This window comes from Anser cygnoides, chromosome 9 (genome assembly GCF_040182565.1).
Source record: "Anser cygnoides isolate HZ-2024a breed goose chromosome 9, Taihu_goose_T2T_genome, whole genome shotgun sequence".
NCBI lineage: Eukaryota > Metazoa > Chordata > Aves > Anseriformes > Anatidae > Anser > Anser cygnoides.
The window spans coordinates 11,400,500-11,423,805 of NC_089881.1; the positions used below are offsets into that span (position 1 = coordinate 11,400,500).

Below are 23,306 nucleotides of genomic sequence, written 5' to 3' on the forward strand. Positions count from 1 at the left end.
CTGTTTGATAGATGCACAGGCAGAGCCACGTTGCCCCCGTAGGGATGGATGATGGTGCTTTACAACCACCGCGTCTTGCTCGTTTTGTGAAGGCAGAATAAAAAGAAATTGGTGCGGCCGCAGTCAGCGGCAGGCAGTGCCTCTGAGGGAGGACAAGGTTTGTGTTTCCCCACAGACGCACTCCTGCACGTTTTATGAAAAAACGACTCAAGGATTCAGCAAAGATGCGGTAATCCTGTGCTGCCCTCGCGTGGGTGTTTTAGAAATAGCCCAATTCTCGTCCCAAACCGGCACTAAACAAGTGCTTTTCAGCACTTCCTCCACGAAACCCCCCGCAATCACAGCGATTTTTTAACCGTTCCCGCAATAAACACCCAGCCTGGAAAGGCGGGTTTATTTTAAAGGCAGCAGGGGACCCCCGAGCGTGTGCCATCTCTGCTCCCTGGTCACGTTTTGGCATCCTGGCCGTGCCTGGGAGCAGCGGGAGGCGGGCAGCCCGGGGGGGGGCAGAAGGCAGGGGGCAGCCCCAGCCCCGCTCTCAGCCGCCGGCCACGTCCCCCCCGGGAGCAGCGAGCCCCGAGCGGGGCCATGCTGCGGGACAGGGCGGTCTCTGGAGGCTGCCCGCTGCACGTTTGGCTGCCGGAGGGGGCTGGGGAAGGAGCAGGAGGGGATGAACAGCACGGCCGGGGAGCACACAGGAGGGGGCGGGGGGGGGGAATCCTCGCCTCAGGGCTGGCGGAGGGGGGCGGGGCTTTTCTTCAGGGCGGGAACGGAGGGGGCGGGGCTTTTCGGGGCGGGCGGTGAGGGGGCGTGGCTTAACGTCGGGGCGGGCGGCGAGGGGGCGTGGCTTCTCATCGGGGCGGGGTGAGGGGGCGTGGCTTCTCCTCCGAGCCGCCGCCGGGGTGGGCGGGGCGTGGCGCGCGCGCGTCTCACGTCACTTCCTCTGCGGAGAGCGCTGGCGCCGGGGACGGTCGGGTGGTGTCGGCGCGGCGGCGGCGTTGGGGAGCGGCGCGGCGGGACCATGAGCGACAGCGGCGAGCAGAACTACGGCGAGCGGGTAATACACGGAGCCGCGCCGCGCCGCACGGCCGGCCCCGCGCGTACACCCCCCCACCCCCACGCACCGCTCCCAGCCGCCGTCCCGCCGCCTGGGCGGGGCCGCGCGGGGAGGCCGCGGCCGCGGGGAGCGCCCCCGCTGGGGACCGGGGCCCGGCTCGGCGCGGGAAGATGGCGGCCGGCGGGGGGGGGGGTAAGGAAGGAAGGGAGGGAGGGGGGCGCGCGGCGGGGCCGCCCGGCGCCATCTTGGGCTGGTGACCGGGCGCGCCGAGAGGGACAAAATGGCCGAGGGCGGGCGGGCCCCGCCGCGACGCCTCTGCCCCGCCGCCAGCGTGGCGGGGACGGCCCCCTGCGGCACGGCGGGCTCGGGCTGGGGAGCCCGGATCCTCCGGGATCCTCCGGCATCCTCGCCCTCCAGCCGCCCCGCGATCCGCTCCCGGGCACGCGGCCTCCCCGCGCTGCCCCCCCCCGGCCTCTCGTAACCCGCCGCCTGCGCCTCCCGGTGCGGTCGCAGCCCCGCGTCCCGCTGGCCGGGCCTCTCGTTAGACGCGGGCGCGGCTGCAGGAGTCGCGGGGTGAAGCCGGGGGCGCTCGGTGCTCGGGCAGCGTGCCGGCGTTGTGCGGCCTGCGGCGGGGGGCCTCGGGGGGCCGCCTGGCCGCTAATACCGCAGGCTTGCTGAGCTTCACGTCGGTAACGAAATCCGAGCTGCAGGTGTACCCGTAGCTGTTCCTCCTTTAGTGAATCGGGCTTTGATTTTTTTACTTTAACTCCTATCACAACAATAAAGTGCGGTCCAGGGGTCGTTACCGTGTTTTGTCTCTCTCAGCAGCATCCTGTAGCTTTTTAGCTTGTTGCAGCATCAGAGGGAGGTGTGGAGGTGGCAGGAAGTTGAGAAGCTAAACCTTCACTAGAGTGCTCAAAAATATTGAATACTAATCTACTAAAATATCAAATAACAATCCTGAGAGAAATTGCTATGCCTTGTAGCATTTTTCTTTGGTGAATGCGGCGCTTTCTTCTTCAGATTCACTCTGCTAAGCCTGAGAATGTGAGCGGTACTGCTTCGAGGAAGTTAGGCTAGAAAAATTTGGTCTCCTGGAAGCTGAAAATGCTAGGTGGGATTGGACACTGAAAGACTGCCATTGAAGAATTACAGACCTGTTCTGCCCCAGTGAATCTCATTTTCATTGATACCGCTTTTAAGAGCGACATGAAGATATGTTTTCAGTGAAGGGAGCATTCCTTCTCGTGCTCAAGATGGATTCCTGCATGTTAATTTAAAAAGTTGATCTAACTTCTGTCGTGTGAGTCAGGCTGAAAACCTGCTTAAAATGCTAGCCTAACTTTGGTAAAGCTTCTCAGGCTAACCCGCATTGTATTCGCAGTGAGGATGAATGCAAATGTTAAAACCGTTACTGTAAAGTCTTCTAGAAACATCACTTTGTAGGGGATGATAGGACAGCAGTTGTCCCCATATTCTTCTCTATTTTTATCTTTCGTGCACTTTTTTTTTTTTAAGTCATGGGTGGACAATTTTCACCATGAACAAGGCTTAAAATAAGCTGCATCTGCTTGTTTAGAAGAATGTTATTTCTCTGTAACTGAACTTTTGTGATTCATAAATAGGTAAGTTGTATACAGCATACTTGTGCTCCTAAAACTAAAAGGTAGGACCGTTTAGCTACAAGCCTTCTATTTCAGACTAATCGGGAGTGGCTTTTTGAATATTGTTACCGGTGTTGTATATGGTTATTTTTTGCCTAGTTAAGGCTTATATTTTACTGAGTCAATGGCTTTCTACTTCAAGCTGGAAGCACTAAAGTCTCCGCTTTGCAGAGTAGGAACACTGCTTGGGTAAATAATCTAGGATATGACTTTACAACTGTCTGTTAAGCTGTTCCAGGTCCATGCTGCCAACAAGAATTGTGCTCCTGAAAGTGTGTTCCTGCTTCCTCCCTTGTACTGCTGTTTGTGTAGTCAGTCAGTCAGATCTGGGAACTGAATCAGCTGAATTTTTTTCTGATTCCCTTTCCAGCTGCGTTGGTTTGCAGACTTGACTTGATGGTGTAGCCACAAGTCCTAATGTCAGCACTGGGGATGAAGAAGAAATACCAGGTGCTATCCCAAGTAATGGGGTGTCCCATTTTGGAGGCAGCGTAACCTTAAACTGACTTCATGGCATAGGTTTAAAAAAAAAAAACAACCTGTCAAATTATTTTTCAACTCATGCATCATGGTGAGATTAAACTCTAGAAACTTTTAAAAAAAAAGTGAAGAAACCATAAATTATCCAATGCTACCAATACTTCAAATAATGGATTTTTGACAGTGCACTGAAGGAAATGGCCACTTTTTAAAGACACTTTTGTTTTCATTCATCACAGTTGTGCTCACTGAAACGTGTGTAATTCAGGCATGGGCAGGTTGGAAAGAAGGGTGGCTGAAGGAAAGTCTTTCTTCTCCGAGTATTTGCAAGCTGCAGCTAGCCAGTCTCATCCTGTGAATGCGTTAGTAATAGTAGTCATTACTTGGTATCTGCCTATCAGAAAGTATTTAATACAGTAGTCTTTTTTTTTTTTTGGTCAGAAGCACTTGAATGTTACAAATACTCATTTTATAGGTCTCCTTCAAGTACTTGGTCAGCATTTTTGGAAGTACAGCCTCTAGTAATAAATAGTGGCCTAAGGAAGCAACGTGGCCAGGTTTGGAACAGCCTGGTTGGTAGCTTGGTGCCACCAAAAGGGCAGGTCCTTCTCTGTGTGCCTCCTTCATGAGCTGAAGCTGGATCTCACCTCTTGGTGGCCGATTCAGTACCCTGAGCAGTCAGAAAACTGCTCCCTTTTTGCAGAGGGGTTGTTTTCCTGGCAGCTTCGCGCACCCATCCGCTCACCGGGTCGGCGCGGGAGGAAGCCGGGCTTGGCGCCGAGGGTCTGTTAGATCAGCTCTGTTTTCCAGAACACCCTCCTGTCTTTTTTTCTTGGAGCTTGGAAACTGTTCACTAAATCAAAACATTTAGGCATTGCTTAGAGTTTTTTGGGGGCAGATAATAGTTACTGAATGGCACATCCCTGAATTTACCTTGCATTAGTACTGCTTCTTGTTTATAAATCGGCTTTAACAGGGGCCTCGGCAGAACACTGGTGTGTTTCTTGTTCTGCAGGCTGCTGCCAAAAGGGCTTGCTCTGCTTTCCATCTGCGGCACGGATCCCCAGCCCCCAGCAGCGATCTGGTGATCGTGTGCTTCGCGGTGAGAGGCAGAAGCTGTTATTTTCTTCTTGGATCAGCTGCTAGATTCAGTACTAGCAAGGTTGAACGAGTGTTGAGTTAGCCCCCTTGCATGTGGGATAAATCTGCAGTCACGTTAGATAATGCATAATGGGGGGCTCTGCCTTTTGGAAAACAAGTGGAAATTGCTCAATCCCTATAAACTTAGCTTAAATCATACTAATAATTGTATTTGACTGTATTTCAAGTTGTGAAATAACTGAAATCTGTAACCTGCATTCCCATGAAGTTAAGTTGGATTGCAGAAATACCCAAAAAAACCCAAACCCGTGGACCTCATTCACGTACCTTACAGCTCCTCCTGCCCATGGAAATTTTTATCTCCTGTCCCCAAAATCATTCTGCTGTTGTGGCTTTCCAAGCTTAGAGGTTACTGTAACCTGTCTTTACGAATGTGCTCAGAGGTGTTAAAATATCTTCCATGCAGCATTCCAGACTGTTTTTAATATGCCTAAAGTATGGAAAGAATAATTTGGAAACCACAACCCTGGACTTCAGGGCTTCCCCCTGAATTCCAGTAACGCCTGATGACTGGGAAGAGCTGCAGGTGAAGATCAAGGGGTCTGGTGGTTGTTAAAATCTGCACTTCAAAAAGTCAAGCTTAGAAACACCGGCTATTTAATGGTGAGCACCAGCGTTGATCCGCTTCCAGAAGTGTTTGCATGTAGGTGGGACAAAAGTTTTTCATCTCTCTTCTTCCACGTGTCATGACATGAAATTGTTTTTCTTTTTTTTTTTTAAAGCTTAAAATTCACAGAGAGCAAAAAGTAGAAAAGGAAAACACAGTATTCAGAACAAAAGCAAATAGTAGCTGCTCTCCGCTTCAAGCCAAGTGTGGGAGAGGCTTGTGTGAACCCTCAGCGGGCATCAGTACAGTGGGGCACACACCAAGTGCAGGGTTTGCAGGCTCCTGGTGTTACAAAATTTGGGTGGGTGAGGTTTGCTTGGGGGCAGGGTGGGGAGGGTAATGGCTTTGAAACTTCAGGAGCTATTACCAGTCTCAGTAATACCCAGAAAAGGTCAGGTGCAGCAGATCCTTTTGAGGCTGGAAGTGAGGAGGAAGTGATGCAAGCCTGTAAAATGTGACAGAAGGTAAAGGTTTTGGAGAAGGATGGTCCGGAAACAAAACGCGAAGGCTGAAAAACTGGAAGATTTTGTAAAGTTTGAAGTTGGTAGAGGAAAATAAGCCAGCTGTTTAATTTTCTGTTTTAACACACAGGTGTCTTCGGGTTTTTCCTAAATTCCTTCCTCCGATGCTAGGCATCCAGTTTCCACACACATGCCAACGTAACATAGCAAAGATTATCCTTTTTAAAAAAAACCTATCGGCGAGATGAAGACTTCAGTCATTTGCTTATGCGAATACCACTTCACTATATTTTTTCAAAGCTTATTGACTTCTGAAAGCTCTGAAGAGGGTCTGCAGTATGCTCGTGGGCAAGGTGCTCCCTGCTGCTTCCCTCCCACAGCACCGTGCGTTCCTCGTGTCCTTCCCAGCCTTAGAGCTTCTGTCCTTGGGCATTGCTCCTTCTGCCTAGCTTGAATCTGCCAAGAGTTATGTCTAGAGAATGGAAGTGGTTTTCCTCTAAAGAACAACATCTTAGTTCTGTTTTTTATCTGTTCTTCAAATCTTGCTTTGTCTAACTCTTAAGAACGCTAAAGGCTTCTTATGGCTAACTTAATGCATTTACTCAGAACTCATCTCCAGGGATTTTTTTTTCTTTTGAAGGTAGTAATGGATTTAGGGTGAACTTGTTATTTGTAACTTAGTTCTCAATACTTGCACTGCCCTCTGCAGGGTTTGTAAGTGTGGTGGCTGTTGTTTAAAACACTTCCTTACACATTTTGATAAAGAATGGGGCCTTGACCAACTTTGCTTTATTTCTGTTGCTCTCGGTATTGATTCAAAATGTGCTTCATCCTGCAAGTTCCTCCACCCCAACTGTTAACAGTGTGGTAGGCAACTGTGAATAGCTAAACGTGATTGTATGTCATATGGAAGTGGTTTAAGCACAATTAAATATCGGTTTGGCTAATGAATTTCTGAATGCTTAGTCTGAAATGCCTATAAAGTTGAGTGTTCAGATTTAAGAGATGTTACAGAGATAAAAACAAGTGGTTTGGAAGAAATTCTGGTAGTCCGATGTTGTTAGTAAGCGCTCCTGCTCAGACTTGTCACAAAATTTGGAATTGTTCGTTCTTAGAAAAAAGACCAAATAGATTTTTGCCGCTGAATTCTAAATTTCCTCTAAGCTCTTGAAGTAATACCTCCTAGTGCGTTCACGCCAAGTGTTTAAGCCACGTGACTGAAGTTGAGCATTATACTGCTTCAAAACATAAAAATAAAAGCTGAAAGCGCTAACTAGGTTGGGTCACCACCGAAGTCGGTTAGAAGTGCGTAATAGAGCAGGAGGGCTGTTGTTCCAGCTCAGCGTGCAAGCGCTTTGCACAGAAGCCTGGTTTCGCTCTGGAAAGCTCTCACTTGGAAGCGCGAGCCCCGCGCCTGTAATCAGACTTGCGCGGGCAGCGTAGACGTGAGCGTGCTCGTCAGCGTTCACACCGGGCTTCCAGCCTGGAAGGCTGCCCCCAGGACAACACCAAGTGAAGCCGTGGAGAGACCGAGCACGCTGTGCTTTCTGCGTTCCAAATCCCGGCAGTTCGAGGCGTCTCTGGCCGCAGCAGGGACTTAGCTTGGCTTACGGCACTTCTCGTTGATTTTGTCTGAGTGTGTGGCTGACAAAGTATTTGAGTTTCCGAATGCTGGAATCGATCAGTAGACCCTCAGTTGATCTGTTGTGCACTTGCTATTAAATGTAGGCATAAATAGCGAATCCAGTTGCTTAGTGCTTAAAGTTAAACTGAATTGACTGAACCTGTTTATAAAATAGTAGGGAATTCAGTAGATTCAATTCTTGAACTGCATATATAGTAAAAGTCCGCAGAACATTTTTTTTCTAGTTTCAGTTTTGGCACTAGATTTTATCCTGGAGTTTTTAAATATTCTTCATCCTGTTCTTTTTCTATTAAGGTTAATGTTGAAGAAGGAAAATGCGGAAGTCGCCATTTGACAAGTTTTATAAATGAGAATTATTTGAAGCTCAGGAATAAGTGAAGCTGAAATTTGAAAAAAAAGAAAGTGAATGCATGCTAATTATCAGACCAGAAGTCCCACTTGGTAGAATATTGAGCAATTTGTGTGAAGTGGGGAAGATGAAAGAAGTCAGAATTTGAAACGGAAGAATGAAGAAAAGGAATAAAAATGAAGTTAAGATAAGAAGTAATCTGGAATCTGAAAGCACTACGCTAAGTAATTACTAGTCTGTTTATGTGTCCCTGTATATTTTGCTAAACATGCATGCATTATCTGTTTAATAGCAAAAGTATATGCAGGGTAAAGAAGTGTCTACCAGGGAAAAACTTCTTAAAAATCTAGGCAGTTCTAATGCCAACTGCCCGGACACATAGATATGAATTTTTACCATTTATTTCACTGGAGCTTGTTTACAGACCTTAGGTAAACCAGAACTTGTATACAAATTAGGCTTTCAATATCTGCGTGCAGGAATCCCGTTCTGCTTCCAGAAGCGGAAGTGCTCATGGGTCTGGCAAGTCGGGGAGGCACACCCCTGCAAGATCTCGATCTAAGGAGGATTCAAGGCGTTCCAGGTCAAAATCTAGATCCAGGTCTGAATCCAGGTGAGTTTACTTTTTACCTCTTCCTCCTCTTGCAAGTCAGTTGTCTTTGGATTATTTTGTCAGAGATGAACCGAAGTCCTCTGTAGCCCAGTTCTGTTTCCAGAGGTACCTGGTGATCTGTGCACGCGGAATGCAAAGGGACATGTGTGGTTTCTGAATTTGAAAAGCTAAACTATTGAGCTAGATCTCTCTGCAGCTTTTTTTTGAGAGGTATTCTGCTACGTAGGCTTGTATCTCTGCCGAAGGAGTGTGTAGGTGCCCTGCCTTTTAAGTCTATCTTAAAAAAAGGAAAAAAAAAAAAAAAAAGGATAGCTTCTGAGCGTAAAGCGCTAGGAGCTCTAGATCTTGTTTTTTCTATATAAAAATAAAAAATAAATTAGTGTATCAGCATATTTTACACTTTAGGTCACCTTAATCTAAAGGTTTTTTTTCACTGGAAGCAATGATGCTTCCAGAGTAGTTGTTGGTATATTCCACGAGAAAGACGCAGATAAGTATAATAAATGTGAATTTCAACTGACGTGTCTTACCTTCTAAATATGTATTAATTCAACTTGAAAACTAGCAAGCTGAAAAACTTGAGACAGCTTCCGAAGCGCTCAGAAAAGTTGTGGAGAAAGTAGCGTAACTACTGTCATTGTTCCACAAGTGGATGCTGTGGAAATGCCTTTGGAACTGTATCACCAATCCTTACGCTTACCTGTTAAACAGACTATGCAGTGACAGGATTTCTCTTGAAACTGTTAACAGGCTTCTAACTGAGACATAAAATGTGCCGGTAGCCTAAAAATAAGATGATAAACGTCACTGGTAGCCGCCTAGCGTTGGACTTAACAGGGGTGTTGTGTAAGGGGTACGTATTTAAAAAGAAATGAATGGAGAGGCAGCAAAGCATGTAAATGGCTGAATGACGTTATTTTTTTCTGGAGAGTCCAGATAAGTCAGTGCTGACTACGGAAATGAATGTGTTGATGATACCTTTAGTCATTTGTAAGTGTTCAGAGGAGAAAAACAACCAAAAAAAGCTCGGGTTTCAGTGGTGGGGTTTCCAGCTGAGCCGCTCACAATACATTTTTGTGTATGAGCACTGAATTAGGCTTAACAAAGCCTGGGGGTAAGGGTGTGGGAAGGGTGACATCTCTGGAAGACATCATGCAGTCACCCATGATAGAAAACAGTATTGAATGCTGTGTTTATCCCTGCTTGCAAGATCAAAATGATCGGTTTAAAAGGCTTTTGTGAGAAGGTAAACACTTAGGAATTTTGACAGCAGAGAAATGGGTTTGTTTTTTCTGTATATTTCAGGCACAGTCACAAGTGTCAGATTATACACTTGACAATCCCTGCAGTGGGAGAACAAATGTCAGGTTAAATGAAGAAATGCTTGGAACTGCTAGCATCAATAGACTCGTAGGACAGCCTAGGAAAGGTCTGGTCCAAACCTGTGTTCAAGACAGTCGGGTGGGGGTTCAGGTAGTGTTCCCAGGGCTTTATCTAGTTGAGTTTTTAACAGCTCCGAAAGGTGGAGACCACACATGTTCCTTGGCAAACCTGTTGCCTTTTAAAGTGGCCAGCGAGTCAGGACAATCCAGCATGCCCTTGTGCACCCTAATCATAACCCCTTGGGCTTCCATGGTCTTTCCAGCAGTGTGCTTCTCACTTGCCAAATAACCACAGTACTACGTAGGAGTGCAATCACACACACAGACTGCAGTCTGAAGTGACCAGACAAATAATTTGTTCTTGCAAGGACTCCTTTAAATAGTACCCGGGCATCTGGCACTTTGCTTTTCGATGAACAACAGTAGATGCTTATGACTACCGTGGCTTCCTGAGCATTTAACAGCTGTCCTGCAAATTCCTGCAGCTGGAAATACTGAAAGTATGTTGCAGAGTTAATTGATTCGTTAGCAGATTTGAGCGGAATTGTGTCAAGGCATGTGTCTAGAACCAATATACTTGATTCTATTTTCAGTGCCATCACTCATCTGGATGTGATCACGAGCAGGTCACCCAACTGGCTCTCACCAGAGATAACATTGTGAGATCTTTCATATTTCGTGGTAGCTTCCATCGCAAATATATTTCTGAGTCACTAGCTTCATAAATTAAACGTTGATTGACGATCAAATCTGTGTCCTGGCGTATTTATCAGTTGGGGTGTGGACATACTTGATTAAAAAGTCCAAAGCTGTTCTTACTGAAGTGTTCATCCGCAGTATAGTGGAAACCCTGTGCAAGCTTGTTGTCTTCAGCTGGTTCTGTGTGTTCATAAAATCTAAACAATTCTTTGCACTTAAGGCAGCAATATAAGCAGTTCCTATTTAAAATAAGCCTTGCTCTCAGTGTTTTGTCTAGTTTAGGAGGGTCCAGCTTTTGTTCATTTTAAGGATGCATACTGTAACCTGGAACATCGGTTCTGTGTTTGTCTTCAGGCTTTCTTTATCAAAGGCTGAAATGTGGCTTTGCATGTGTAGAGCTTCACTTATGTTCTTACTTCATTGTCTTTCTGTAGTGTCTTCCCTGCCTCAGGGAAGTGTTCTTTTTTTTCCTTTTTTTCTTTTTTAGCTTTGTTCCCCCATATCACTTGTTCTTTCTACATACGTAAGGGGTCTACGTACGTAAGGGGTCTAGCTGAAGTCATTTCTCTGGGACATGTGCATATGCTTCAGGTCGAGGAAGACAAAACTAGCTGGCTCGCTTCTGAAGAAGTCAAAGGCATTTTTTTGAGGCCTGTAATGTACAGAGCATGTCCCGCAGTTTGGCTGTGTGGTGACACTTACCTGGTGACAAAGCCTGACAGTGGAAGAAGCTGTTAAATGCTCAGGAGAGTAAACACTGGTTCAGGTTGAGAGCGGCATTCATGCCGGTGCACTGGTTGGCTTACTGTGAAACACGATTCTGCAGCGGTGGCTTCTGGTCTCAGTCAGCTTCCACAAACAGGGGCAAGGCAATTAAGGTGTAAAGAAGGGTATGTAGATTAATATTTTATGACTAAGAGCCTTTGAATATCGAACTGTTTAGTGTACTTCTAAGCCTTGCAGCAGCTTTCTTTGTGGTTGCGTGACATGCAGATTAGTGGCTGCAAACAGCAGACCACGCTCGGGCGTAATATTCCAGTGTAGGTGCCTGCCCAGCTTTTCAGTGAAGACTGCCCGTGCTGGGAGAGCTGAGGGTGTAGTAGGAGGAACTGCAGTGTTTGTGGCCTCAGCTCCACAGACCTGGTGCTGTCCGAGAACGCTTCCAAAGAGAAGTGGGCCAAAACTAGGGAGCAGTTGCACCTTTGCCTAAATACACGTGAAGGGTGAACATGTAAACATTTATGAACAGCTGATGTTAAATAACTATTGAAATACCGTAAGGTAAATAAGCCTACTACCACTTAATTTCTTCAGCCCTCTTATGCACTGTTTCAGATGCGTTTAGCAGATTCCCGTGCTTGTAATTACGCACTCCCAAAAATATATTTGCTTTTCTGTGTCACTGAAGGCAGTGTTATTCTGGAATAAGTAGAAGTGTGCACTTCTGCAATTGTGCATGTTTGATGTGAGGCCATATTTAATGTTTACTTCTGTTCCATTTTTCTGCTAAGTCTTTCAGAGAGAACTCTCTCAGCTATTTTAATTTTACTTAGATGCTACTGTAAATGCTGTGGATATTCAAAGCATACACTATTTCAAACCAAGATATCCTTGTTAGAAAGTTAGAAGCTGATGAGGAATTAAAAGCTAATTGAAGTGGATGTTGAGGTTACTGTTTTGCAGTAGATACACTCTAGAGCATCTACAGTAGTCTAATTGTAAAGATTGAGCGGTCAGTCCTTGAGATTAGTGACTAAATTGATTATGTCTTAATTGTGTGGTACCTACCACAGGTTCTTAAAAAATGGCTGTTTAGACTTTGTGAATATCTGTGTTGTTTTTGAAGGGTCCAGGGAAAAAACACTACCTTTTTTTTTTCTCAGATCTAGATCAAGGAGGAGTTCCCGTAGACACTACACAAGGTCACGCTCTCGTTCCCGCTCTCACAGGAGATCCAGAAGTAGGTCATACAGTCGGGATTATCGGCGACGACACAGTCACAGCCATTCCCCCATGTCTACTCGCAGGCGCCATATTGGAAACAGGGTACGTATGCTACAGGGGAGAGGAGGAGGAGGTGTAAACAGGCTTGAGTATGTCTTGAAGTCACTACGTTCATTCCATGGGGTTTTCCACAAAATCATTCTGCTTCCTGCACGGGTCTATTTAAAAGATACTGGTGAGGTTAATTGTCATTTGGTTTTTGGTAAACCTTGGATCTCTGTAAGTTTGCCTAGGATTGTGGGGTGAGTTGGTTTGTCTTTTTTTTTAACATATGCCTTCAGAAGTGGTACCAGTGCAGGCTGATGTCAGGATATGTGCTGTAATAAACGAGCAGCTGTATACAGTGAAGGGCAGAGGTAGAATGAGGAGGGAGGACTTTACTTGAGAAAGGCCAGAAAACTAAAATATTTAATTAAAAGCTGTCTTGATGGTCTCTTTATTAAGTGAGAGCATGCAATCCAGCTTGATTTTAGCTGCTGAGAGTCTCAGTTGACAGAAAGCAATGAATTTCATGCTAAAGTTAGGGGGCAAGTGATAGCTAAAACAAAGATGTGATCCAGGCCCTTCTCTGTATCTGTAGTCAGTAGTCACCCACTCTCTCTGGAGAGAAGACTTCAAGTACAGTAACTTTGCGTGTTCTCATTATAGTTGGTACAGGACTCTGAGAAATGCAAAGTATTTCTGTGAAAGGGGGCTTGTATATCTGTAAGTTTTATTGTAATAGAAGTGTATACTTGCAAATTAATCCAACCTCAATCTAAGCAGTGTGTTGTTGCTGATATTTTGAGGGACTCAAGCTTGTAAAATACCATGCGTTGCAAATGCAAGCATTTTTATTCTGATCTCTCTCTCTCCTCTTAGGCAAATCCTGACCCGAACTGTTGTCTTGGTGTATTTGGGTTGAGTCTGTACACCACAGAACGAGATCTGAGAGAAGTTTTCTCCAAGTATGGTCCAATTGCTGATGTTTCCATTGTGTACGATCAGCAGTCGCGGCGTTCAAGAGGATTTGCATTTGTGTACTTTGAAAACGTTGAGGATGCTAAGGAAGTAGGTTGGGGTATGGGCTGTATGGCCTGTTTGCTGGGATGTATGGCCTGTCCCAGGATGTAGCCTGGGAAAGCTTTCTGTTCGACCTTTGAAGTGGCATAGGAACCTTTTGCGCTAATCCGTTTGGCTAGATGAAATGATCATAATGCAAGCTAATGTCACAGTATCTTATCTTCCCTGCCTTCTCAGGGCCTAAAAAAAAAACTTCGCACCTCATAATAAATGTCAGTGTCTTGGTTCAAAAGATATCTTCTGTGTACCAGAGGAAACAGTGAAAGGGCATGAATTCTGGTCCCAGTGCAGGCTGAGTTGTTGTATAAGTCACAAAAGCAATCTTCAGCCTAGCATGGTGCAAACTGTGCCAGCAAGAAAAAGAAAATAGAAACACATGTTCTCTTCAAATTATGAAATGGAAGTTCTTTCCGAGCTCCACATGACCCTCTGTTTAGTATTACTGCTCGGAGTGCACCAGACTGATATTGCACAGTTCTCAAACGTTCAGGTGCCCTGTAGGAGCTTGAGCATGCATCCTGCTGACTTATGTAGAGCTTCAGAAGGAAGGGGGGGGGGAAGAAGTTTTTTATGAAAATAGAAGGCCAGGCAAATATTTCTGGCATTCCTGGTCTCTGCAGGTGACTGCTGGAAACCCTAAGGGACTGGGTGAATCGAAGTGGTGTCGATACCACATAATAGATTACCGAGTGTGCTTACAAGTGCTACGGAACGGTCAGGGGAAGGGGAATACAATTCCATTCTCGGGCCTGCCTTGGATGGCACTGTGTCTGTGGGCTCTGATTAGGTTTATCTTCTGCATGAGTTCCAATTCTTACCATCTGGAGTGTCTTTTTTTTTTTTCCCAAATTCGGCATAAGACTTCCATGGTAGGTTGAATCTTTGAATGTAGGCTATGCTACTTGGCAGAAAAAAAACAGTGGTTTCAGGCTTTTTACTTCATGTTTGCTTATGGCTCCAATATTACTATATTCAGTGATATGGTAGATTTTGAGAATGTCTTTGAGGGGGAAAAAATTAAAAGAGCACTGATACATTGACTTAACTTCTAAGTGTATTCTGTTTAATGTTCCATGTTGGAGTAGTTACGATTTCCCCAGACAAGCACTTTCAAAGGCTCCTCTTAATCATGTTAAAAACAGTTAGTGAAACAATTGGTAAATTATGTTCCTCTTAGGCATTTCGTGCAATGTAAGTCACCTTTAAGTAATTACTGAGGCTTATATCCAGCTGGTTAGAATGTCTTAGGAGTTTATGTTCAGTATTTAAGTACGGGGCATATGTGAAATTTAGACTTGGGTCTTAACTGAGCTCTTCTAAGGCCTTCCTAAATATTTCATGCAGTGGTTAGGAACTTGTGTTGGTACTAAAGTTCATACCTACAGCTAATTGTATTTATATCTCTGCTTAGGCAAAGGAACGTGCCAATGGAATGGAGCTGGATGGAAGAAGAATCCGGGTAGACTTCTCCATTACAAAAAGACCTCACACACCTACCCCTGGAATCTACATGGGAAGACCAACTTAGTAAGTTACCTCCTGATTTTTTTTTCCTAAAACAAGGTTTTCCTAAAACAATAAGGGCCAGGTTACATTGTGTCCTGTGTTTTAAAATAAATAAAACACACAGAACACCTCTTGTATATATTCCTTTGAGACCTGTTTCTGTGTGTTTTTCCTAATTTATCAGGCTTATCAGCATATTAACGTGCTATTCTGAAAGTTAGCGTCTACATGTAGTTTGGTATGTGGGCACAAGAAGAACATATATCCTTGCTTCTGGCTTGCATGCTGCGCAGTATGTGGATGTTTCAGTACTGGGAACTAAAATACGAAAATCGTTGATGCCTAATCATATTTTTAACAAGTCTCCTTAGGAAGAGATGTGCTAACACTGGTGTGGCTGTTTGGCAAAGCCTCAGAAAACTAGAAACTCAGCTGATAAAAGAGGTTCTTCAGATCCTTTTTAAAAAGGAAAAACGCACACGGACTGCTATCAATAGTAATATGCATCTTTCTACTCTTTAGTTATAAGGTGTTAATTTATGTAGCACTTGTCAGAGACTGATGTAGTGTCAGTCTGGATTGCAATAAGCAGAAACCTATGTTCATTAGTTATGCCAAAACATGAGTTATCTAAACATTTAAGTCTGCAATAAGAATCTTTGTTAATTTCTAAACTATTTCAAGTTGTTTCTGATTAATGGATGTTCCCCTACGTGTTCTGAAACGCTAATAGCTTTGCAAGCTCTAGTTTTCAAGAGTACATCAACAAATACTATTGTGCAGCTTTGCAGTTTACCCTATCCAAAGTGTAAACATTTGACGAAGTTTCCAAGAATGTGAGTTGTTTTCCCAAGTGGTTTCCCAATTGTTTTCCCAAGACTCAGCTTATGGTATTGGTGGCTGTGTAGCTGATGTATTGATGATGTAAGCTTTTTTTTTAATAGAGAAGTTCTTCTAAAATTAGCTTTCTGAGAGTTAAAAGTGAACGAGGAGTTGCCATAGAATGGAATTCCTCATGTGCCTGCAATATCCAAAGGTTAAGAGGTTTCAGACAAGGGAGGAAAGTAGCAGTCTTAAATTCAAGCATTTTAAAAAGCAATGATTTAAGTAGATCTGTTTCCATCTGCATAGGTGGGAAACTCAGCCATCACTTAAACTGTGAGGACAGGAGGTAGTAATTTAAGCCAGTTAAAATGGCATGTACTTGCCTGAATGCACTGCAAACAATGTTTTATATTTTATTAAATGTAATTCTCTTCCATTACTTGTAGTGGCAGCTCTCGACGACGAGATTACTATGACAGAGGATATGATAGAGGATATGATGATCGTGACTATTACAGCAGATCATATAGGTGAGGCACTATTGGTAATTCTGGACTACTGCTTAAACTGTGCTTTCTCATCTATGTTTCTACCTTTAGAAGTATGCCAATATGTTCTTAGGCTCATCTTAATTGTAGTTTCTTCGTACAAAATCTTTACCAAGAAGACTACTTGGTACAAATGAGATTGGTCGGAGATATACTTTGTGCTGTTTAGCAAGAGTTAGTCCGTAATGCTTTTTTCAATCAGCAGTAAGTGTTGAAAAATAAAGTAACATTCTCTGTACTCTTTTTTTAAAATAATTATTTGTTGATTCCTCTGTTACCATTAAAATGGTGGGAATACAGGTGCTCATTAATATTAGAGTTTGTGTTATAATGCCAAATTACTTTCTGAGCGTAGTAGAAAAGTAGGAAATTTCAGTGGCCACCAGTATCCCCTATTAACAATGGACATCTCAAGCATTGCCAAAAATGAGGAATCAGAAGTTGGAAAATTACCTGTTCTATACTGGACATTTTCATGAAAAAGCTTTTTTTTTTTTTTTAGCATACTCTTGTCAGGCTGTGTGTAGATGATCTACTTGAAGGACTTGCATATCTTACTTCTGTCTGTCTTCAGTCCAAACTTAAGTTTTCAACAGTAGCTAGCCTCACCAAAAGAGGTGTGAATGTTCAGGTGGCAACATAGATTGTCAGGTTAGTGAAGTTAGTACAGAATCTGTTGAAAATGCGGCTGGTACTTAATTGGTTTTGGCGATAGAGCTAGCTTATCTTCAGCATTCTCCATTTTGACTGCGAAATGAGCTTGTCCCATGTGAAATTCCCAGAATTTGACTGGGATGCTATTAGGTCAGACAGCAAGATGACAATTCATTTTTTCTATCTGTAATTGCCCAGTGTTTAAGAACAATGTCAGTTTAAATGGTTGCGGAACCTGTGTTCAGTACGTGTAGCAGTACTGAGCTGTTCGGCTAGCTGTAATGCGTCGGCGCTGGGTGCATTTGTGACCTCTGCCTGCTGACAACAGCGCATTGGAGATGCGTGCATTTGAATTGTGTTATCCTATTACACCTCAAAGGTGATGCAAATACTCAATTCTGTGATCCTCCTAGCATTCAGTGTGCTCTTCTGTTCCTTCCTACGTGTATAAGAAATATATTCTGTATGCTTACATCGGTATTTGTATGGTGATCCTCAGTCACTGGGGGCAGCTGTCCCTTCTTTCCCCTCCTACTTTCAGACACTTTTTCTTCTTACCTTTAGCCATTGCTTCTGTCTGTTTCTCACCTCCCTGCCTTGCTTTTCTGATTTAAAGCAGGGGCCTTGCTTCTTCAGGTGCTTCAGCCCTGCTGGAGGCAGGGAGGGGTGCTCCACCTCATTACAGTGAATGCAGGAGACACAAGTGTTCTGCTCACGGCTCTGGGAACACAGGGTATTTTCTGCCTCTATCCATTTCCCTACTGTGTCAGCAGCTTTGAGTGTTTTGGAGAACTGTAGCAGGATAAATCTGACAGCATACACCAAGACTTACTGGTTTTGCCTTGCCAGCTGTTGTATGTAGGCTTTCATGAAGTAGCTGTGACACAAAAGTGTATCTTTGACCAAACTTTGTTTATTTCAGGGCACTAGGTGCAAAAACTTGCCCAGGATAGCTACCACTGTCACACTTAATTTACCTGCTGGATTTCAGTTCATTATCTTTTAAGACATTGCGTGAAGCAGCTCCCCAAAATGCTGGGGAACAGAAAACATGTGTCTTGCAACATAGTCTGCTAAACAATCTGTTAAGTGGGGCTTCTAGCTTGTTTCTCCCATTTTCCTTTTTTTTTTTTTCCCCCCTGGTGGGGGATTGATGTAAACCTTTCAACATGGCAAGGGCCTATAAGGACCATTAGAAGATGTGGGTCTATGGAGTGTCTGCCGAGAGTTCTGTACTGTTGGTCTTTTTTTTTTTTTTTGCACTTCATGGTATGGATCTCCTTTTTCTTAAGGGTTTGTCAAGGTTTACTGGCTGTCCTTGAAATCTGCTGTTTGTTGCTTGTGTGTTCTTGAAATGTAATTTGTTTGTTGAGGTTATGGTATAACAAAAGTCTTCCGTTACCAGGTGTTTTGTTATCCCTGATGGTGAATTGTGGCTCGGATCTTTGTAAAGCATCATCAGAAGTTTGAATTACTTCACTTCTGGGTGCGTGCTAGTCAGCATAGTTGCAGAGACTGATAGTGAGTGAACGACTGATAGTGAGGAGGATGTGGATTAGGAGAGGAAAAGCAGGCTAGTAAGAAGTGATGTGAGAAGATGGACCACTTCAGTTAGTGTACTAGTTTGTGTAGTGTATTCATGGCTATGCTTTGGTTCAGCTTTTTGAGGCAGTCATGCTCCAGGCGATGTTCTGACCTTCCTGTGTGCTCTCCCATCCTGTCTGTCGTGTGAATTAGGGCTTTGGGGTAGAAATATTCAGGGTATTGACAGGTCCAGCAAGAATGATTTCCATTCCCTGAAAAAAAATTCTCTTTAAAGCTTCCTGCAGAAACTTTGTCTTCTTGGATATTAATGTTGCAGATATTGAAATACAGCAGATAAAGATTGAAAATAAGCCATAAATGCACATGGCTACTTGACAAATGCCATGGTCTGTACCAGTTAAAATACCTACTTCTTATCCTGCAGGTGTTGGTCATTTGAAGGAGAGAGAAGAGTAGTGTTGCATGTAAAAACATGTAGATGTAGAGCTTAGTGCCGTGGTTTAATGGTGGACTTGGCAGTGCAAAGTTAAAGGTTGGAGCAGGTGATCTTAGAGGTCTTTTCCGACCTCAATTAATTTATGATATGCCATGGGTGCTCCCTTGACAGGAAAGGGTCTAGGGGGATATATAAACTTAAAATCTGTTTTGTACTCTGCTCCCAGAAAATCAATTGGTAACAATTACTTTGCATTTTCTTTCTTCCTCGCCTGCTGTGTAGAGAAACCTTAAGGGCATTTTCAGGACAGAGTTCTCATACTAAAACTTTAATTTCCCCATAATTTTCCCCATGTTGCTGTGGGATGCTTAGTCTTGTCTGGAAAAGTGTCTGTAAACTGAAGAATAACCTAAAAAGTATGCACACTGGCTATCTACCAAATGGGGAGAGAGGACATTTGGAGGAAGAAGAGGAAAAAAAAATAAAATAAAATAGACCTGCTGACTGGAAATGTGGTGGTTTTTCTGTCTTAAAATTACAGCCTCTTTGAGCTGCTGTGAGCCATCTGTGGTGGTCATCCCTGTTCTGTAATGCAAGCTTGATGCAGTCTCCTCCCAGTAATGCTTAGCTGTATCTAAATCCGTGGAGGTACTGGACTGGTCACTAAATATCATTCAATATTACAATCTATTGTTTCAGTTCTGTGCAACTTCTAAGTGAGAAGTTTTACTGCTGTTTTGAAGATGCCCTTATTTAAGCGTGATTAAGTGAAGTGTTAAAACATAAGGGTGTCTCCCTTGCCACTGCCTCAACCTTGAAATCAACTTGCTCGTGTTTCCTCAGGACAGTGAACTGATCTCACTGCTTTAAAAAACAAATAAATAATTGCTTGCTTGGAATGGGTAAGCATCTGAGAACAGGAATGCTCTTAGAAGCAAAGGCTCTGTACCAATCTCTAACTGCTGCTTGTTAGAGAGTATGCCGTTGTAAAATACAACATCAGGCAGCTGAGTGTGAGTCCTCTCTTACCTGTTCCTTGCCACTGAATTCAGCCAGCTCATTCCAGTGATGCAAAAATGAGTGTAACGAGGAAGTAACTTTGTTCAGTGTAGGTACCAGATGCTTTCTTGTCTTCACATCATTTTCCTGTATTTGACAATACTTTTGCTTGTATGGCAATCTTTTTATTACTTCACTTTATAAATTTTTAAAATTGATCTGCTTTTGTCTTTGCAGAGGAGGTGGCGGTGGCGGAGGAGGAGGATGGAGAGCTGTTCAAGACAGAGATCAGTTTTACAGGTACAACAGGAAAGCTTGTGGTGTCTGGTAAACAATAGAGATATTCATATATGGTATTTGGGGGACGTTTGAATCCACTCTTGGATAGCTATAAACACACTAACAGCAGTCGGGTGGCTGCTGAATGCTTGCCACTTTGCAGTGAGCAATACAATTAATTTCAAAGGCTCCCTCATCATTATGTAAAGGGGTGAGGTTAGTATAGGGTCAGGTTAGTGCAGCTTTGCACGGGAAAATCTTGTGATCTATGGCAAGAAGTTAATGTCCTGAATGGTTTCCCTGAATGACAATTTAGGGGATTAGTGGAAACAGGCAAGAAAACGCAAAACTTTTGCCTGGATTGGAAGAGTATCGTAGAGATGAGGGTGGGATTTGCAAGGTGACAGCAGAGAGTGCTGTTCAGATCAACTCTTCATCCAGAACAAGTACTTTAAATTAAAAGTTAAGGTGTGATTTGGCTTACTCTGCTTGTTTGGGATGCTCTTGGCTTGAAACACAACACTTGGACACAGTCAGATGGAACACAAGAGAGCGTATTTCCTTTATTAATCAAAAGTAGTATTAATCTGACTGCTTGCTCAAAAAAAAAGGGTAAGAAAATTCAAATGTTTGCTCTGTTATCCGGTATAAATGTCAATCAGCTCTTCATGTGCTCGTTAGCTTCCCCAACTATGCTCCTGATAGCAGGATTGAGAGATACCCAATAAAAGCTGCTGACACTCATCTGCCACAGGCTTTAATGAAGGGATTGTTTATGTTGCTTTCTTCCACAGGAGGAGATCACCATCCCCATATTACAGTCGAGGGGGCTACAGATCTCGATCCAGATCTCGATCCTATTCACCTCGTGAGTAGTTACAGCTCTCATGTCAAAAGCAAATTTCCACTTTGCCTGAACTTCTTCCTTAGAGCTTTTCTGTCCCCTAATAACTTCAGTGTGATTGGTTTTCTTTGAACCACGGTTCCCTTTAAAGTTTCATTGAGCAACTGGCAACCTTGAGGGCAGAGCAAATATTTAGTTTGCAACAAAATAAACTAGGTAATACCACTTTTTTAAGAAAAAAAAAAGTCTGAAGTAGCACTTCTTTCTTGGGAACCCAGTTACGACAGCACTTTGTAGCAGGTTGACAGTTTGGTTAAGTCTAGGACAGCAAAGCCAAATTGTCAGTCCTTGCAGGTTCTGATACTGGAACTAAAATTCCTGACAAGTTGCTGAAGAGAAGGCTAACTGAATCTGGGATCTAAACAGTGCTCTTCTCCAAATTGCTTATCTGCATGAAGGATAAAGCTGCGTTTTTGCAGAAAGCTAATAAAACACAGTAGCATTCCTAGCATGATCCCTTTGTAATGGATACACCTGGAATGAATAGGTTCTGTTCTCATGTTTACCATTTGTGTCCAGATGAAAATAAGTGTAACTGCTTTTCCTGATACACAGGGAAAGTAGCTTCAGCCCCTGTTACAGTGTGTATTGCACGCTGAAACATCAGCCAGAACTGGGCTTTTTCTTCAGGAAGGAACTTAGTGACAGAAGAGTACTGATGTCGTACTTTGTCGTAGACAAATCACTGGGCACTTGAATTTGCAGATTTGAGGCACATTTGTAACATTAGACATGGAACTTGTAAAATCTGTTGATACTTGGAGTCTAATTGTATATATTGTTTGTTTTTTTTTCAGGTCGCTATTAAAGCATGACATGTAGAGGAATTTCTAGCTACAGCCTTTGAGTTGAAATTGCAAGTTTGTGGACAATATTTTTATTGTCTCTTCTGTTTAAACAAGTGAACAGTGCCTAGTGAATAGGTGACTTTTACACCTTTTATGAAGACTACTTCTGTGATGTTAAATGCTGTTTCATTCTGCATATTTGTGTAGTTTGGTGCTTTGTTTCAAGTTGTGTTTTGAAAGGAGTATGTTTTGCATGTATTTTTTTAGTCTCAATTTTGACTCCTGAAAGGTTTCTATTGTAAAGACAAACTGTTCAGTTAGTTTTTTCTACTGATTCCAAGGTATTCTGAAGATCAAAACCTGTGTAAAATGCTTTCAAAAAGTGAAAAATAAAATAAAAAGAAGTTTGATTTTTTTTCCTACTTACTTTTTCCAAGTCTAAGTTACATATTGAAAGGGGACTACTGCACTTACATGGTATTCCATAACGAAACCATAGCAAAAAGTCCAGAAGTAAAATTCACACTGTCTGTGTTGTTGGGTAATTGCTTTCTAGGTGTAATGTCTTCAGGTCTGTAAATCCAGGGCATAGAGAAGTCCATATGAAACTTGTACAGTAGCAGGAGGAAGAAACATCGAAACGTCTATCACACTGTAGATAGACATGGAGCAAGACTTCTTGTAAACTCAAGTTAATGCTGCTGAGCTTTGATTGAGGTGGGTGAGCTGTGAAATTCTTTATCCCATGTACAATACAGACCTTTAAGTAGGGAGCTCTCAGAAATGGGGGAGGTTGTCTTTGGAAGTAGATAACCATACATTTACAAAAGGCAATGTCATAACATTTAGACTACTTAGATTTCACTTCTTCACCAACAATTGTCCTTTTAAGAAGTACATCTTTATCTGCATATGTGAGTAAAATGCTGGATGCAATATAACTCAAGTGGTGCTTTCCTACCAGATTTCTCCTTACGATAGTCAAACGTACCCGTTTTGCTTACTTGGATTCATGATCATCATACACTTGCATGAAAATTACGTTTGAGAATTGAGAGCACTGTTGAACTAGAACTTCCCTCAGCCTGGTAGTGCAGGTGACCGGCTCTCACACTTGTCCTCATTTGGATTCCTTTTAAGCGCTACTGAGCGAAGGCTTTCATATGGCTAACTTCCAGGAGGTCGCACCAGAGGAGAGGATCCATGATCAGAAACTTGTTCCCGCAGTCTTCCTTTTACTTTTAAGAACACAAAACATGGCTGTATGAACTGCTGTGCTGGCACTCGGTGAGAAAGAGAAGTGCCACCAGAGCCATTGCAGGTCAGGATTTAAGTGGTAAGATTTATTACTGTAAGCTTGTCATACTCCCCCAGAAATGTGTAACCTGTGGGAGCTGCTCTAGTAGTCCTGTCAACCTAACACAAACCAAAGGCTTTAATTCAGCGAGTACGTGCATAGCGTCTGAGCTATACCCCAGTTCTTTTAGGGACAACCAATTATTTGCTGTCATGTAAAGGACAAATTGAATTTCAGGTTCCTCATAGCTATTTAATGAAAAAAGGCTATATTTTCATTTTAAAAACCGGCACTGGATCACTCATTTTAGTATTCAGCTCTTAAGTTATCTGTTACATTTT

General features: G+C 43.4%; 1 protein-coding gene across 4 annotated transcripts; it reads left to right on the forward strand.

Moving 5' to 3' along the window:
* Positions 1–898: 898 nt before the first annotated feature.
* TRA2B (transformer 2 beta homolog) lies at positions 899–22,078 on the forward strand. Of its 4 annotated transcripts, none has more exons than XM_067002050.1 (10): positions 899–1,057; positions 7,904–8,037; positions 10,013–10,078; positions 12,002–12,164; positions 12,984–13,172; positions 14,596–14,711; positions 15,962–16,045; positions 19,935–19,997; positions 20,771–20,844; positions 21,678–22,078. In XM_067002050.1, exons 1-10 carry the CDS (start codon positions 1,022–1,024, stop codon positions 21,686–21,688), a joined length of 936 nt encoding a protein of 311 aa, XP_066858151.1. In that variant the 5' UTR covers positions 899–1,021; the 3' UTR covers positions 21,689–22,078. The 4 variants fall into 4 exon arrangements, with proteins under 4 accessions (XP_066858151.1, XP_066858152.1, XP_066858154.1 ...); XM_067002052.1 differs by lacking the exon at positions 10,013–10,078 and adding an exon at positions 7,370–7,648 and having other exon boundaries at positions 908–1,057; XM_067002051.1 differs by lacking the exon at positions 10,013–10,078.
* Positions 22,079–23,306: the final 1,228 nt, after the last annotated feature.

Excerpts from the sequence above, each read along its gene's own strand:
- TRA2B (XM_067002050.1), top strand. The coding sequence starts at position 1,022 with ATGAGCGACAGCGGCGAGCAGAACTACGGCGAGCGG. Across the intron at positions 8,038-10,012 it reads AGATCCAGGTCTGAATCCAG|TGCCATCACTCATCTGGATG; the intron begins GTGAGTTTACTT and ends TTCTATTTTCAG. Across the intron at positions 14,712-15,961 it reads TACATGGGAAGACCAACTTA|TGGCAGCTCTCGACGACGAG; the intron begins GTAAGTTACCTC and ends CATTACTTGTAG.